Raw genomic sequence first — 18590 nt, forward strand, 5'->3', positions numbered from 1 at the left:
AGCTATATGATTTGTCAAATATTTTCTCCTGTTTTGTGGGTTGTCTTTTCACCTTCTTGATGGTATCATTTGAAGTACAAGTATTTTTAATTTTGATGAGATCCAATGTATTTATTTATTTATTGTCATTTCTGTTTTTGATGTTGTGTGCAAGAAAGTTTAACTTAACCCAAGATCAGGGAGATTTGCCAGCTCTTTCTTATACAGATATGCACATGTTTATTTACAACAAGAGCTACCATTTGTTGAACACTTGCTTTGAGCTTGATATTATGCCAAGCACTGTCAAGAGGGTATTTATGTCAATAACAGCAACAATAGCTAACTTTATTGAGTTTGTATATGAATGATCTTATTTATTCCTCACAACAAATCTATGAGGTAAATATGATTATATCTGTTTTACAGACAGAGAAACTGAAGATCAAAAACATTATCTGCACGTGATGCTTAGAATTGCTATAGCCATCTTCTGAGACATTGATGTCAAACTGTGAGCAACATAAGGGAAATATGGAAAGAACAAGCTATTGATAGATAATGAGTTAAAACCAAACAGCATCAACCACAACATTAATAGCTGACATTTATTGAGCACTTGACAAGAGTTATCTCATTTAACAGTCACAATTGTTCTTTGAGGAAAAAATATATGATGATGACCCCACTATGAGGTTCAGAAATGTTAAATACTTTAGCAACTCTTATTGGTAACTTCCACTTTTTCCTCACTAACAGAACTCCAGTTTTTTGGTTTTTTTTTTTTTTCTAACCTTCCTTTGTGTAGCCATGATGGTGGTGGAGGGCAGTAAACTCTTTCTTATCCAGAGGAAGTGAATTATAATTAATTGAAGCCAGTCAGCGGTCTCATTTCCCTTGTCAGTAGTAAGTTTCTGCATGGAAATGGATTAATACTGGAGATGGGACCTGAAGGGATATCTGCTGAGGGGCTTCCAAGAAAAAATTTTCACTGAGAATAAAAAGCAAGGGATCTTCCACTTTATGTTTGTCTTTTTGTCATGTCACTCCTCATCATATAGCACAGAGCCTGGTGCATTGAAGAAACTCAGTAAAAATTCTGTGGAATTAAACTCTTGAGTATTCTATTGTAGGTCTATTTTTTTTCTTATTTCACTTTGATCCATACAAGGATATTTTCACTTTGATCCATACAAGGATAAATTATCCCAGAGACTGGCTATAGATGAGCAAGTTTTCTAGTTGTTTCCTGGGACTTAAATTAGGCCAGTGACCACAGGCACCATCACTCTTCTAAACTTCTGGAAAAACTACATAAGGATTCACATTCCCTTTGTTAATGTATTGAGAACACAGTTTTGCTCGGTTCAAGCAAAATTTATAGGTGACGCCTTTCACTGAACTTACACTTGTCAAACATTTTCCCAGATGGAGATAGGTTATACCTTATATTTTGAAATTAATTTTAGTCACTTATATAACTAAATACATATTATTTATGTAATACATAAATGATTAACCTTTATTTCTTTAACATCATTACTTTATATGAATTATTTTTCTGTTTAAGTATATTCTGTAATAATTCATTCCAAGAGTTTCTGGGGGTGGTAAGTTTTCTGGGTTCTTATATGTCCAAAACACCTTTATTCCTCCATCCCACTCGTATAATAGTTTGTTTAGGTATTAAATCCTAGGTTCAACATTATTTTCACTCAGTAGTTTGAAGACATGGCTCCATTGCTGTCCTGCAATCTGATCTGGCTAATGGAAAGTCTGATGTCAAACCTATCCTTGTGCATTGTGGATAGTCTTTATTTTCTCTTTGAAAGATTTCAGTATTTTCCCAAATCATCCCACCCTCTCCCTCTCCCTCTGAGTCCAAAAGTCCATTATACACATCTGTGTCTCTTTCCCTGTCTTGCATACAGGGTCATCATTGCCATCTTCCTAAATTCCATATATATGTGTTAGTATACTGTATTGGTGTTTTTCTTTCTGGCTTACTTCACTCTGTATAATCGGCTCCAGTTTCATCCATCTCATCAGAACTGATTCAAATGAATTCTTTTTAACGGCTGAGTAATACTCCATTGTGTATATGTACCACAGCTTTCTTATCCATTCATCTGCTGATGGACATCTAGGTTGTTTCCATGTCCTGGCTATTATAAACAGTGCTGCGATGAACATTGGGAATGCATGTAAGAATTAAAGATTTTAAAATTTAAAAAATAAAAAACTAAAAATTAAAAAAAAAAAAAAAAAAGAAAGATTTCAGTATTTTCTTGTTATCCTCTATGCTCTAAAATTTCTCTGTGGTGTATCCAGGTTTCGAGTATTTTTTTAAAATTACTGTTCTCTTTTTTAAAACAGGTTATCATCCTTGGCACTTACAGGGTCCTTTCAATCTGAGGATTTGTGACTTCAATTCTAGGGAGTAGTTTGTTTATTTGTTTGCCATTTAATCTGCAAATATTGATTCCCATGCATTCTTTCCATTTTTACTCAGTGGAACTCCCTTTAGACAAATGCAGAAATTTCTTGATTTGTTTATATTTCATGCCTCTCATTTTTTCTTTACTACTTTTCATCCTCCTATCCTTTAATATTATGCTCTGGGTAAATGCCTCAGTCCAATTTTCTAGATCTATGATTTAATTTCTATTTGCATCCATGACAAGTCTTAGTTCGGTCCATTTATTAGCTTCACCTATGTTATCTATTTTTTAAAAGCCCTTGTTTTCATATTTACCTATTATTATTCATAATTACTTGTTCTTTCATAGATGTAATATCTTTTCTTTATCATTCTGAGGTTATTATTTTATACTGATGTCCTGAGGACTCTACTTATCTAATGGAAAGTCCTTTCATTTGTTGAGCACATTATCTCTATTTAATGGCATTTGCTTTGTTTAAATGTTAGGTGATTCTTATTATATGCTTCTCTCACTAAGACATGTCCGATTCTCTGTGACCCCATGGACTGTAGCCGGTCAGGCTCCTCTGTCCATGAGATTCTCCAGGCAAGAATACTGGAGTGTGCTGACATTTCCTTCTCCAGGGAATCTTCCCAACCCAGGGATCGAACTCAGGTTTGTTGCATTCCGTAGTTGAGATTTTTCTTAGACTGTCTGTTCCTTCCATTTATATAACCTGTTTTAGAGAATAGAGGGAAAATATCTATCTGCTGTTTTCAATCAAAGTGTGTGTTGTGGAGAACATGCCAAAATAAGGATGCCTTGATGAATCTGTGTACCTCTCTATTTCTCATTAATACTGTCATTTATTTTGCCATTGCCTATCACTCATGATACTAGACTATCCCACTATCCTAACTCCCATACTCATTGCTTTCACTTGAAGACAAATCTCTCTGTTACTGCTTGCTGGTCCATCTGGTTGGAAATGGAATGGAGAGTTTTCTGGCTTTTCTTCCTGTTATACTTAGTAGTTGCCTCTAAGACTGCTCTTTTGCCATAGGTTTTACCTTTTGACATGGAGAACTCCTGGGATACTTTTACTATCTATAAGAATACTCTCCACTGCTCTCCTATGTATGTCCTGAACTGTGGTTTCCTTCTTTAACCAAAACATCTTCTAAGGTGTTCCTCAGTTTTTGGCCCACCAAGAGTGATTTCAAGCATGACTATGTATTGAATCATTTTCCTGTTGTGTCAGGTAGAATAGAGCAAGTGAAGAAACTGTAAATAGCAGTGGTTCAAGGAAGATATGAGGTTATTTCTTTATCCCTGTTTTATAAATAGACTCCACTAACTTGCTCAATGTCACATAACTAATAAACTATGGAACTGGGGTCTGAACCCAGATGTGACTCCAAAGTCTACCTTGTTAGGTTCTTTTCCTCTATACCAGTGGTGCTCAACTTTGGCTGTATATTAGAATCACCAAGGTAGCTTTAAAACGTACTAATGCTTCAAATCTACACCAGATCAATTAAATCATAGTGAAGAGTATTTTGTAAAACTTTCTAACATACTTCTTTTTTTGCCTAAATAGGCTATATATTCCTCTGCCAAATATTTTCCTGATTACCTGATTGCTAGCACTCTTAAGTTTTACTTGTCTGTGTAATTTTGAAAATTATTTTGACAAAATATGGAAAATTACCTTAGTTCATATTTGATTCAAATTTTTAAAAAATCATTAAGAAATACAGCAAAGCATGCAAAATTATACAGGCTCTGAAAAATCAGTCTATGTAATCAATCATGTTAACAGACTACAGAAGAAAAATCACACAAATTGACGGATGTAGAAAAACCATCTGACAAAATTCAACACCCGTTCATGAATTAATTAAAAAAACCACCACAGAAAACTCTAGGAATACACAAACTTACTCAGCTTGATACAGTACATCTACCAAAAAACAAACAAACAAAATCTCAGCTAATATCACATTTAACAATAAAAACTAAATGTTTTCCAGCTAAAATCAGGAACAAGTCAACAATGCCCATTCTCACCACTGCTATTCAATATAGAACTAGAAGCTTTGCCTAAAGCAAAATGTGGAAATAAAAGGCATTCCAATTGGAAAGGACTAAAGCCATCTCTGTTTGCAGATGGGGCTTTCTGGGTGGCTCAGTGGTAAAGAACCGACGTGCCAATTCAGGAAACATGGGTTCGATCCTTGGGTCAGGAAGATCCCCTGGAGAAGGAAATGGCAATCTGCTCCAGTATTCTTGCCTGGGAAATCCCCTGGAGAGAGGAGCCTGGCGGACTACCGTCCATGGGGTCACAAAAGGGTCAGGCATGACTCAATGACTAAAACAACAGCAACAATTTGTTGATGACATGATGATCGATGTAGACAATTCCAGGATAAGTATAAAAATCTTTTGAAACTAGTAAGTGAATTCAGCATGATTGCCAAATACAAGATCAATTGCATTTCTATGTAGTAACAATGAATATGTGGAAAGCAAAACTTTAAATAAAATATTATTTATAATCTTTTAAAAAAGAGAAATATTTAGGTGCAAATCCATCAAAACACATATAGGACATGTATGCTGAAAATTACTAAACACTAAGGAAAGAAATCAAAGATCTGAATAAGTAGAGAGACTTACCACATACATGGATTATAAGATTCAATATAGTAAACATGTCAGTTCTCTTTAAATTGGTATATAGGTTTACTACAATCCCTATCAAAAATTCTCAGCAAGAATTTTCATAGATATAAGCAAGATTATTTTAAAATTTGTATGGAAATGTAAATGACTTAGAGTGGCCGAAACAATTTTGAAAAAGAATAAACTAGGAAATCAGTCTACCTGATTTCAAGACTTTTTTTTTTTTATAGCTACAATAGTCAAAACTGTTTGATATTGTAGGATGGATAGATACATAAATCCATGGGCTAGAATAGAGAACACAGAAATAAACTTACAAAAATATACTCAGTTCACTTTCAACAAAGGTGGAAAAGCAATTCAATGGAGGATCTTCTCAACAAATGGTGCTGGAACAATTGCATATCCATAGACAAAAAAATATGAATTATAATCTAAACCTCATACCTGACACAAAAAATTAACTCAATGTGCATCACAGATTTAAGTATAAAATGCACATCTTTAAACTTTTAGAATATGACATAGGAGAAAACTTCAGGACCTAGGCTTCATGAAGAGACATAATACCAAAAGCACAAACCATAAAAACCATGAACACATTAAAAATTTTTTTTAATTTGCTTATCAGAGAATGAAAAGACAAGCTGACTAAGAGAAAGCATTTGCAAATCCACATGTGTGACAAAGGACTCAGATCTAGATTATATAATAAACTCTCAAAACTCAATGTTATAAAAAGCAAGCAATTCAGTTAGAAAACGGGCAAAAGGCACAAAGGGTTATATCACTGAAGAAGCTATACAGTTATAGCAAATGAGCATGTGAAAAGATCTTTAACACCATTATATATTAGGGGAATGCAAATTTAAAACACATGATATCATTACACATCTGGTAGAATAGCTAAAATAAAAATAACAAATGCTGGTGAGAATGCAGAAAAACTGCATCTCTCATATATTTCTGGTGGGTTATATAAAATATTAAACCACTCTGGAAAATAGTCTGGTAATTTCTTATATTAATAAGAAATTAATTGGGCTTCCCTTGTGGCTCAGCTAGTGAAGAATCTGCCTGTAATGTGGAAGACCTGGGTTTGATCCCTCCATTGGGAAGATCCCCTGGAGAAAGGAAAGGCTACCCACTCCACTATTTTGGCCTGGAGAATTCTATGGATTGTATAGTCCACGGGGTCACTAAGAGTCAGACACGACTGAGTGACTTTCACTTTCACACTTCACATTAATAAAATGAAGCATATAATTTTCAAATGACACAGCAGTTATACTTTTGGGCATTTCGTTTCCAGATAAATAAAATCTTATGGCTGCAAAGAAACCTGTGCATCACTGCTTACACTTAGCATTCATTTATTCTATTTCACTGTACGTAGCATTCAATGTATGAATAACCGCTAATCAAATTAGTAAGCTGACGATAGGCATCTCGGGTGTTTTCACTTTTCAACATTTCAATAATGCTTTTTTGAATATCTTTGTACCTCTCTCCTTGAGCACATGTGTGAGGATTTCCCTAGGATGGATATCTAGAAATGGAAACTCTGGATTATAAGTTGATATATATTTTCTAACTATACTCAGTTCAGTTCAGTTGCTCAGTCGTGTCCAACTCTTTGCGACCCCATGAATCGCAGCACGCCAGGCCTCCCTGTGCATCACCAACTCCCACAGTTCACTCAAACTCATGTCCATCAAGTCGGTGATGCCATCCAGCCATTTCATCCTCTGTTGTCCCCTTCTCCTCCTGCCCCCAATCCCTCCCAGCATCACAGTCTTTTCCAATGAGTCAACTCTTCGCATGAGGTGGCCAAAGTACTGGAGCTACAATTTTAGCATCATTCCTTCCAAAGAAATCCCAGGGCTGATCTCCTTTAGAATGGACTGGTTGGATATTCTTGCAGTCCAAGGGACTCTCAAGAGTCTTCAACACCACAGTTCAAAAGCATCAATTCTTCGGTGCTGAGCTTTCTTCACAGTCCAACTCTCACATCCATACATGACCACTGGAAAAACCATAGCCTTGACTAGACACACCTTTGTTGGCAAAGTAATATCTCTGCTTTTCAATGTGCTATCTAGGTTGGTCATAACTTTCCTTCCAAGGAGTAAGTATCTTTTAATTTCATGGCTGCAGTCACCATCTGCAGTGATTTTGGAGCCCCCCAAAATAAAGTCTGACACTATTTCCATTGTTTCCCCATCTATTTCCCATGAAGTGATGGGACCAGATACTATGATCTTCATTTTCTGAATGTTGAGCTTTAAGCCAACTTTTTCCTCCTTTTTCACTTTCATCAAGAGGTTTTTTAGTTCCTTTTCACTTTATGCCATAAGGGTGGTGTCCTCTGCTTATCTGAGGTTATTGATATTTCTCCCAGCAATCTTAATTCCAGCTTGTTCTTCCTCCAGCCCAGCATTTCTCATGATGTAGTCTGCGTATACACCTGAGTGAACTCCGGGAATTGGTGATGGACAGGGAGGCCTGGCATGCTGCGATTCACGGGGTCGCAAAGAGTGGGACACTACTGAGCGACTGAACTGAACTGAACTGAACTCTGCATAAAAGTTAAATAAGCAGGGTGACAATATACAGCCTTGATGTACTCCTTTTCCTATTTGGAACCAGTCTGTTGTTCCATGTCCAGTTCTAACTGTTGCTTCCTGACCTGCATATAGGTTTCTCAAGAGGCAGGTCATGTGGTCTGGTATTCCCATCTCATTCAGAATTGTCCACAGTTTATTGTGATCCACACAGTCAAAGGCTTTGGCATAGTCAAGAAAGCAGAAATAGATGTTTTTCTGGAACTCTCTTGCTTTTTTGATGATCCAGTGAATGTTGACAATTTGATCTCTGGTTCCTGTGCCTTTTCGAAAACCAGCTTGAACATCTGGAAGTTCACGGTTCATGTATTGTTGAAGCCTGGCTTGGAGAATTTTAAGCATTACTTTACTAGCGTGTGAGATGAGTGCAATTGTGTGTAGTTTGAGCATTCTTTGGCATTGCCTTTCTTCAGGATTGGAATGAAAACTGACCTTTTCCAGTCCTGTGGCCACTGCTGAGTTTTCCAAACTTGCTGGCATATTGAGTGCAGCACTTTCACAGCATCATCTTTCAGGATTTGAAATAGCTCCACTGGAATTCCATCACCTCCACTAGCTTTGTTCGTAGTGATGCTTCCTAAGGTCCACTTGACTTCACATTCCAGGATGTCTGGCTCTAGCTGAGTGATCACATCATCATGATTATCTGGGTTGTGACGATCTTTTTTGTACAATTCTTCTGTGTATTCTTGCCACCTCTTCTTAATATGTTCTGCTTCTGTTAGGTCCAGACCATTTCTGTCCTTTATCAAGCCCATCTTTCCATGAAATGTTCCCTTGGTATCTCTAATTTTCTTGAAGAGATCTCTAGTCTTTCCCATTCTGTTTTTTTCCTCTATTTCTTTGCACTGATCGCTGAGGAAGGCTTTCTTAACTCTCCTTGCTATTCTTTGGAACTCTGCATTCAGATGCTTATATCTTTCGTTTTCTCCTTTGCTTTTTGCCTCTCTTCTTTTCACAGCTATTTGTAAGGCCTCCCCAGACAGCCATTTTGCTTTTTTGCATTTCTTTTCCATGGGGATAGTTTTGATCCCTGTCTCCTCTGCAATGTCATGAACCTCCGTCCATAGTTCATCAGGCACTCTATCAGATCTAGTCTCTTAAATCTATTTCTCACTTCCACTGTATAATCATAAGGAATTTGATTTAGGTCATACCTGAATGGTCTAGTGGTTTTCCCTACTTTCTTCAACTTAAGTCTGAATTTGGCAATAAGGAGTTCATGATCTGAGCCACAGTCAGCTCCTGGTCTTGTTTTTGTTGACTGTATAGAGCTTCTCCATCTGTGGCTGCAAAGAATATAATCTATCTGATTTCGGTGTTGACCATCTGGTGATGTCCATGTGTAGAGCCTTCTCTTGTGTTGTTGGAAGAGGGTGTTTGTTATGACCAGTGCGTTTTCTTGGCAAAACTCTATTAGCTTTTGCCCTGCTTCATTCTGTATTCCAAGGCCAAATTTGCCTGTTACTCCAGGTGTTTCTTGACTTCCTACTTTTGCATTCCAGTCCCTTATAATGAAAAGGACATCTTTTTTGGGTGTTAGTTCTGAAAGGTCTTGTAGGTCCTCATAGAACCATTCAACTTCAGCTTCTTTAGCATTACTGGTTGGGGCATAGACTTGGATTATTGTGATATTGAATGGTTTGCCATGGAAACAAACAGAGATCATTCTTTCATTTTTGAGATTGCATCCAAGTACTGCATTTCAGACTCTTTTGTTGACCATGATGGCTACTCCATTTCTTCTGAGGGATTCCTGCCCATAGTAGTAGATATAATGGTCATCTGAGTTAAATTCACCCATTCCAGTCCATTTTAGTTCACTGATTCCTAGAATGTCGATGTTCACTCTTGTCATCTCTTGTTTGACCCCTTCCAATTTGCCTTGATTCATGGACCTGACATTCCAGGTTCCTATGAAATATTGCTCTTTACAGCATTGGACCTTGCTTCTATCATCGGTCACATCCACAGCTGGGTATTGTTTTTGCTTTGGCTCCATCCCTTCATTCTTTCTGGAGTTATTTCTCCACTGATCTCCAGTAGCATATTGGGCACCTACTGACCTGGGGTGTTCCTCTTTCAGTATCCTATCATTTTTCCTTTTCATACTGTTCATGGGGTTCTCAAGGCAAGAATACTGAAATGGTTTGCCATTCCCTTCTCCAGTGGACCACATTCTGTCAGACCTCTCCAGACCCGTCTGTCTTGGGTGGCTCCACAGGGCATGGCTTAGTTTCACTGAGTTAGACAAGGCTGTGGTCTGTGTGATTAGATTGACTAGTTTTCTGTGATTATGGTTTCAGTATGTCTGCCTTCTGATGCCCTCTCGCAGCACCTACCATCTTACTTGGGTTTCTCTTACCTTGGACATGGGATATCTCTTCACAGCTGCTCCAGCAAAGTGCAGCTGCTGCTCCTTACCTTGGACGAGGGGTACCTCCTCACCCCCACCCCTCCTGACCTTCAACGTGGAGTATCTCCTCTCAGCCCTCCTGCACCCGTGCAGCCACTGCTCCTTGGACGTGGGGTCGCTCCTCCCTGCCGCTGCCCCTGGCCTCGGGCGTGGGGTGGCTCCTCCCAGCCACGCTTCTGCGAGGTCCATCGCAGCTACTACCAAAAACGTTTCTTAAAAATTGTACTAATTTGTTTATTCCAACATAAATGAGGGTTCCAGGTGCTTTTTGTCTTTGCCTATATCTGGTTAGCAGCTTCCCTGGTTACTTAGTTGGTAAAGAGTCTGCCTGCAATGCGGGAGACCTGGGTTCAATCCATGGGTTGGGAAAATCCCCTGCAGAAGGAAATGGCAACCCACTCCAATATTCTTGCCTGGAGAATTCCATGGACAGAGGAGCATGGTGGGCTACAGTCCATGGGGTCACAAAGAGTCGGACACAACTAAGTGACTAAATTTCAGCTTCACTTTTTCACTTTAAAAATTTCCATCAATCTAATTGTAAAAGATGCAATTTCTGTTTTAACTTGGATTTCCCTAGTTATGTGTAAGGTTGAGCATACATTTACTTGTTCATTGGCCATTAGGGTTTCCTTTTTTATGAACGATCTGTGCATATCTTTATTTTTTTTTTTACTGAAGGTTTACCTTTTATAATTGATATGATATATATACATATATATATAATCAGGACATTAATCCTATGTCAGTTATGTAAGATTCAAATATCTTTTTCTCAGTCTGTTACTTATGTTTTAATGTTTTAATGCCATCTTTTGCTTTCAGAAGCTTAATTTTCATATAATCAAATTTACCAATATTTTCCTATAAGATTTCTGCTTTTTGCATATTGGTTAACAAAATCTTTGGTCACAAGGAACTAAAGAGAATCTCTAACATTTTATTCTAATAATATTCAAGCCCTGTTCTTTATATTCACATCTTTAAAACATCTGGAGTTCATTTTTATGTATGGCATGAAGTGGGGATCTAATTTAATTTTTTCCATACAAAAGTTAATTGTCCCAATATCATCTGAATACTTTTTGCTTTCTTTACTCTGTCCAATTAAACAAATACCCAAACTTACTATGGGCTAATCATTGTTCTAGGTACTTTGCATAAGTATTAAAAATAAACAAAATATTACTATTAGCATTACAAATTATATTTCATTAACACTGTTAGAATATGCTTGCCCTGTGGAGCTTATATATTCTACTTTGGGTAGATATATAATAAACATAATAAATAGGTATATTATATAGTATGTTGGAAGATGATAAGTGTTATAGAAAAAACAGAGCAGGGTAAAGGAAGTTGGAGTGCTGGGTTGGGAGGAAGGTTGTCACTTTAAACAGGATGATCTGGGTTGGTCTTGTTGAGAAGTTGATATTTGGGGTTGATATTTCACTTGAAAGAAGATATTTCACTTGAAAGTTGATATTTCACTTTAAAGAAGTGAAAGAGGTGTCATGTGAATATTTGGAGCATAATAAAAGATATTTAACTGATATTTGTGAATTTCACAAAAGTTCCTGTTGAAGTTCCTACTGCAGCTTTTCACACACATTTATATATATATTTCTTTGAGGAGTACTGACACCCTTACATCATTGCATCTTGCCATTCATGAGCATGGTCTGGCTCTATATTTATTCACAGCTTCTGTTATGTTCTTTAATAGTATTATGATTTTCTCAATAAAGATCTTACACATATTTGTTGGCTTTACTACTATGTACTTCATAATTTTTGGTCCCTATAAAATGTTTGTATATATTTCCAACCTCACTTCTTATCTGCCCATCCCACTCCACCCTAGATGGGTGTTTCTGATAGGTAATTGTGTTTCTGATAGGTAATGTAAACTAATGATTGTGTGTGTGTCTGTGTGTGTGTGTGTGAGATGGATGATGGTCTTATTTCTTGATTCTGATCCTAAAGCTGAGTTTGATTAACCCAGACCACAGCCCTTCTCCTTCATGATTTTTGAAAGATACATATTCTTGTCCTGTCTTCTCAGTGAATCTTCAAGTTCTTCAGGGGCAGTGGACTGATGTTTTCTACGCTGCAGCTTTCAGGTGGTACTGGGTAGGCACACTGAACTTACTCAAAAGGTCTTACTGGGATATTTCCCACAATGGGGTTGCTGCACTTTTTCTTCATTCTCTTAACTCCAGTGAACCATCAATCATGACTCTCCCTTCATCTTCAGAGTTGTCTTCCATACAGAAAGATGCACTTTCCCCCTGGACTCGTACCTGAGACATTGTTTTCTGCCGTGTTCCTTCTTCTCTGAGGAAGTGAGACAAAAAGTTTTGACTGGTAGCTGAGAATTCTTTGAGAAGAATTATGTTGGTGAAATAATCTAGTCCTGTTTTTGTAAAAGGTTTTCCCATAAGTCTATTGAATGCTCTGGGAGAAAAAAAAAAAAAAAAAAAGATCCTGAGTTTAAAAAAAAAAAAAAAGGCAGGAAGCCCTTAATACTCAACTGACTTCTTGGAGCCTGTGCGTGGGCTAAGTCGCTCAGTCATGTCCAACTCTTTGAGACCCTATGGACTGTAGCCTGCTGGGCTCCTCTGTCCATGGGATTCTCCAGGCAAGAATACTGGGGTGGGTTGCCATGCCCTCCTCCAGGGGATCTTCCCAACCCAGGAATCGAACTTGCGTTTCCTGCACTGGCAGGCAGAGTCTTTGCTGCTGAGCCATTGGGGAAGCTCCGTTCTTGGAGACTTGTACCATATTTTAGGTATATTAAAGGCCCTGAGATGTTTATGATAAGGAAAACAAATTTCATTTAGCCCACCACTTTTCAAACATATATGACCAAGGAACCTTTTTTCTGTTCTTAAAGAACACCTATTAACATCCACATACCTCACAATGGGAAACATTGATCTCATTCACCCTTTGCTCTCTGGTATACATAAAGCAAACAGTCATCTATCCTAGACTGTCTTCTTGGATTTTGCATCCACACTAGTGTTTAAAGCTTAGACCATGAGGACATTTTCTCTAAGATCTATTCTAAATCCTTTATGTTTGTTTTAGTGTCCCATCCATTATTATATCTTCACCAGAAATAAAATGATTTTGAATTCTGATACAAAATCAATTGTTGTGTATTTACAGAATGTTTACTACATGAAATAAAACAATTTTTAAGATATTGGCCTTGCTGGACCAGGAAGTTACAGCCATTGGTTAGAATTTCCATATTTTCCTGCTTCTATTCCTTGATATTTTTCTGCCCTTGACCTGAATAACCTTGTGTTCCCTAGAGGTGGCCACAATGTAAGGCAGAAACAAATGGAAGAAAACAGGGATGCTGTCCCCTGAAGTACTTATTTAGAAACCAGGAGAGCAGCAGCAAAGTGTTAGGAGGACTTGACTGGGCAGGTGGCACACTTGATGCTGACCACCCAACTAAGATAGATTGCTTAGGTTTTGCTGAGCTAGCACCTTCCAGAGAAGAAAAATCATATATTTTTATCCCACTTTAAGGCAGTTTACAGTAAAACACGTGCATAGCAAGAGCTTAATTATAGGTCATCTAACATTATATGTAGAAAGGAGGGTTAATTACATTAAGAATCAGACAGAATATCAATCCTGAGCACATGATTATCTCTGAGCCTCCTGGAAGCCTAGCAGAAATGGAACAATGATAATTCAAAGCCACTGCATATTAATGCATGGAGCCTCAGTTGAAGATGGTAACCCACCCCCACTGGAGTTTCTCACTTTTCTTGTCTTATAGTTCAGCCTGATTTCTTGAATTCAATAGGGATGTTTCCTGGCTTTGTATAACATATTTGATAGAAAGAAGCCAATTAGTAACAAATAGGCAGTTTGAAGAGAGAGCTATTAATACTTATCTTGTAGCCATCAGACTGGGCTCACTTCACACAGAAAGGTCTCTGGGTTAGATTGGAACTCTGAAACTCTCTGTAGATCCCATGAACAAAACTATTCCACCAAGCTAAAATGTCTTTGAGATCCATCTTCAACTTCATCCTCCATGATATTCTGGAATGATTTTCCCTTGTCTTGTCCCTTTTCTACTGCTTCTTAGTCTACTCCACTAACCTCATTTCAAAACAACTAGCTGTTGGATGCATGAACTAAAATGCCATAAAGAATTCACATATTTGATTGTTTTTCTGTCAAGAACGTTAAATGAAGAGAGCTACAATTTCTAAGAAGGTTGGTTTGACTGCCTGAGTCTGGCCCCCAGGCAGAGTAGGCCAAGGTTTTGGCCAAGTAAAATTGCCAATTGCCTAAAAGAAAAGACTAGCACGTTGCTCATTAGGGCATTCTGAACTTGCCTGTGCAATCTTTTTGCTACCCTGCAATTTCCTGTTGGTTATAAATGAAACCTTTCTAGCTGTTAATGCAGCCTGTGAATTGAAAAAAAAAAAGCATGTAATTAATCAAAGGAGGTTGGGGGATTCACTAAGCCCGGGTAAAGGGGAGAAGCTGGACAAGGCACTAGGACCTAGAAGGCATCTATCCACCCTGGCAGGAATTTCTTGCTTGGAGCTCAGACAACAAAGGCATAGAGAGATTGGTTTTCTTTCTCTCAGCATCTCCACCCAACCAGCAGAAAACCGGTGAGTGGGTCTTTCGAGTGATTTTCAGGGAGAACGTAAGAGATGTCAAAGGGAAAAAGCACGAGGCAAAGTGCGCGCTCTCTCCCTCTCTCTCAGTGTGTCCTCTTTCTCTTTCTTTCTCTTCTCCCCTCTTTTCTGCCTTATTCTATTGGATTTTTTCCCTAAGCCTCTACCTGGGATTTTCCATTGGAAAAGTGAGTTTGATGTTCTTTTGTTTTCACTGTGATATTGATTTTAGAATAATACCACCCCAGATTCTAAAGCAAAGCCCAGTGTTGCTGGCATGCCTGGGGAGATGCTTGCTACTTGTTTTGAGGAGGTGGGGTCTCTTACACTGCAGGTTGTCTGACAGAGACAATGCTGAGCTCAGCACAGGTCATGGTGACATTGGAAGAAAAGAAGGACCGAGCCTGGCAAACCTGCTAGGCACCAGTCCTCCTTTATTGCCTGTCCTCCTGGTCCCCTGCAAATATCTCAATGTGGCAGTGTGTAGCAGCTGAGCCCTGCATGCTTTGTGAGTCCTTTTATCCCGGTCTGTGCAATGCATGTTAATAGTTTGTTTCCTAGGCTGTCACTACCTTTGCTAGCATTGGGGGCTTCTTTTGTATTTGGTTTCATATTGTGATTTCCTTTCTTTCTTTCATTCTTTCAGCAGAAAGGGGGAAAGTAAATCTGACAGATGACTATCTTTTGCCTCAGCTAACACACCTAGGCAATAGACAAATTTGGGGTGTGCTGCCTGCTGTGAGGGTGAAATGCCCCTTCATTCAGTGTAGAAACCCAGAACAATGGAAGGTGTGCTTGCTTCTAAAGGTCCCATATGCTATTCAGGGACTCATTAGAGAATCTTTACACAATTAAAATATTCCATTAAGAGATGGGGCTGCATCGTTGATGGAGGGTAGAGCACCTAGAGAAAGCGGGGGGCTAGGGGGTGGAAGGAAGGATTTTGTGGCCAAATGGTACCAGGGCTAAAGCAGAACAAATAACTTGTTAAATAACTGATTTTTGTAATCCTTTTTTTTTTTTTCCTCCCAGCTTATTTCCTATGAATGTCGGATAGCTGCACCAGCTTGGTGGGGAAGGGGGTTGATGAATAGCACAAAGACTGGCTGTTCCCTAGAGGCTGTGGCTTTAAAGGAGAATCCTACTTTATTCTAGGGGGGAGGGGATGCACACATTAAAGTAGGAAAGGGGGCTTGGAATAAAATTAAAACACTACCCTTACAATTATTTCACTGAAATGCAAAGATCACTTCTGAGCTAGAGATGCTAACCTTGGCTAGGTCCTTCTGTTCCCTTCAAGGGGAATTTTGTCAGGCTATGGATTCATTTACAACCGTTAGTCATGTGGGCATGTGTGAGGAAACAGATGCCAGTTTTAATGTATTTACCCTGAAGTTACAATTTGATAGGAGCCACTGTCAGTAAGTCCCATTATTTTAAGCGATTTCAAAATCCCTCCCTCTCCTCTCTTTGGAACAGTGCCCAAAGTGCCTCCCTCTGCATCTCTCACCCCCACCCCCACAACCACCAGCACCCCTCCAGCCCCTCCCTCTTCTCTATTAAGATCAATATTCTTGCAGGTCAGGGGCAAGCAGCAGATGGGTCACGGGCTTTTTTCAACCAGTTCTTTTCACAAGCAGCAGATTGCAGATCTGGATCTCGCTAATATTTGAATTCCTTTCTTTTTTCCCCCTCCTCGCCCCTTTTCTTTGCTTCCTTTCATCCCCCTCCGCCTCCCCGCTTTTCTCCAACACTCAGGTCTCTGAGGTTCCACCAAAATATGGAACTTGATTTTGGACATTTTGACGAAAGAGATAAGACATCCAGGAACATGAGAGGCTCGCGGATGAACGGGCTACCTAGCCCCACTCACAGCGCCCATTGTAGCTTCTACCGAACCCGAACCTTGCAGGCACTAAGCAACGAGAAGAAAGCCAAGAAGGTACGTTTCTACCGCAATGGGGACCGCTACTTCAAGGGGATTGTGTACGCTGTGTCCTCTGACCGTTTTCGCAGCTTCGATGCCTTGCTGGCTGACCTGACACGATCTCTGTCTGACAACATCAACCTGCCTCAGGGAGTGCGCTACATTTACACCATTGATGGATCCCGGAAAATTGGAAGCATGGATGAACTGGAGGAAGGTAATTCGAGGAGTGGGTGGTGGCCCTTAGTGGGAGGGGTTATTGTTACTTATGGTTACATTTCTTGGCTTTGATTAAAAGAAATTGGGAACTATGTTTGTTAAAACATGAGGGTGCTGCTGAGACTTCTGATTCTGTAGGCATAGTCAGAATCATTAGCCATTACCCTCCGTGGGCTTCAGTCTCGGCTGGGGTTGAAGTGTGGCTGACTGTGAGGATGCATTGTGTTGATCTCCCAGGGTATACAAAGAAAAATCTGAATTGTACCGTTTACTCTAGAATTTGTTCATCATCAACTCTAAAGAGCACTATTGAGGCAGACCATAAAATCCTTAGGGGTATAAAATGAGGAAGGAGGTTTGGTTGGGTTAAGAGAAAGAAAACATTGTATACTTATATCCTTTAAACTGCGGAGAGACTCTTTGTGAATGGCAACTCATGGAAACGTGCACCCTAAAAGCTGGACTTCCCCAACGTATTCACAAAGGATTATACTTTTAGGTAAGTGGTCACTGCTCAGCTGTTGCTTCTAAAAAGCCCACTTCAGGGTGTGTCCCTCAGGCTGAGGTCATTAAGAGAAATGCCAAATAAAGCTGTAGGTATGTCTGGTATTTTAATAAACACTATTCCTATTAGAATAGGAACTGACCCGCTATACCTAAATCTGTATTTAAACAGATTTCTAGATTTTGGTTCTGCAATTGAATTTTATGACAAGATTGCTGAAAATCCTGACAACCTGTGCACTCAACTCAAAAACAAGGAAAACTCCAGCTCTTGCCCAAACTTGCTCAGCCATGAAGTCTTTTTCATGATCATATAGATAAATAGATCTGGGGACATGTTCTTAATATTTCACTTTATCAAATCAAGTATATTGAGGATGCCTCCCCACCCCACTTTTTCATGGGTGTAATATGTGTGATTGGTTTCACCTGACAATACTTTAAAGGACAGCTTTAGGAGTCCTTCAAGAGTCCTTGTGATAATGAAAATGTTCCCCCCCCCCACCAAACTTCTCCCCATTCTCCAACCCTCCCTCCTCATTCTTTCCATTCCCCTGAGCAGATGAGTTTAGAACGGGCAGATCTCTAGGGAAACCAAATTTTGAAACAGCTGGCAAGGAAGGAGAAACAGCACATTAAAGGACTTGATAGGCAGTGCCCCGCCTCTGATTCACTGCTTCTAGGTTTCTTGTATTCCTAAACAAAGGAGCATGAGGGCTTCCCTTGTACAAGAGCACATTCTCGCAAGGAGCTGCTGTTTTTCAAGTCAGGTCCAGTGATTTGGGGCCAGTTACTTATAAGAGCCGGTGCCCATATGGCTGCCAGATCTGGGTCTCAGGCAGGGTTCAAGTCTGAGGTTTTTCTCCAAGTGGACCTTGAGAAACAATGCTGATGGGGCTTGATTATTTGATCAGGTGCTGGAGGGCCAGGAAGAGGTTAATCCTAGGCTTCTGAACATTGAAGGATTGGCCATCCTAGCAAATATCGTAAAAGAAAGGAGAGTCCGGGCAAACTTGAAGGACTAGAAGCTGGATCCAGGGAGCTGTCCAACAGAGTAATCGATAGGGCTTGCGTCCTTTGTCACTGTAAAATCCACATCTCAGTCAAACTGGGGTGGGGGGAGTGTTTTCTCTGTAATAATTTTCATAAACA

The 18590-nt window shown here is 39.2% G+C and overlaps 1 protein-coding gene across 6 annotated transcripts in view; it reads left to right on the top strand.

The window, feature by feature from the left end:
- Window positions 1-18590, top strand: part of DCX (doublecortin) — a 391029-nt gene that overhangs the window by 259944 nt on the left and 112495 nt on the right. For 4 of the 6 annotated variants that reach the window (XM_070290894.1, XM_070290896.1, XM_070290895.1 and 1 more), the window contains one exon: window positions 16547-16932. In XM_070290894.1, coding sequence (XP_070146995.1) covers window positions 16547-16932 — 386 coding nt within the window. Of the gene's footprint in view, window positions 1-14733; window positions 14783-16546; window positions 16933-18590 lie in introns of those variants that run through there. The other 2 variants (XM_070290898.1, XM_070290899.1) reach the window with 1 other exon arrangement.

This window comes from Ovis canadensis, chromosome X, assembly GCF_042477335.2.
Source record: "Ovis canadensis isolate MfBH-ARS-UI-01 breed Bighorn chromosome X, ARS-UI_OviCan_v2, whole genome shotgun sequence".
NCBI classification, from domain to species: Eukaryota; Metazoa; Chordata; class Mammalia; order Artiodactyla; family Bovidae; genus Ovis; species Ovis canadensis.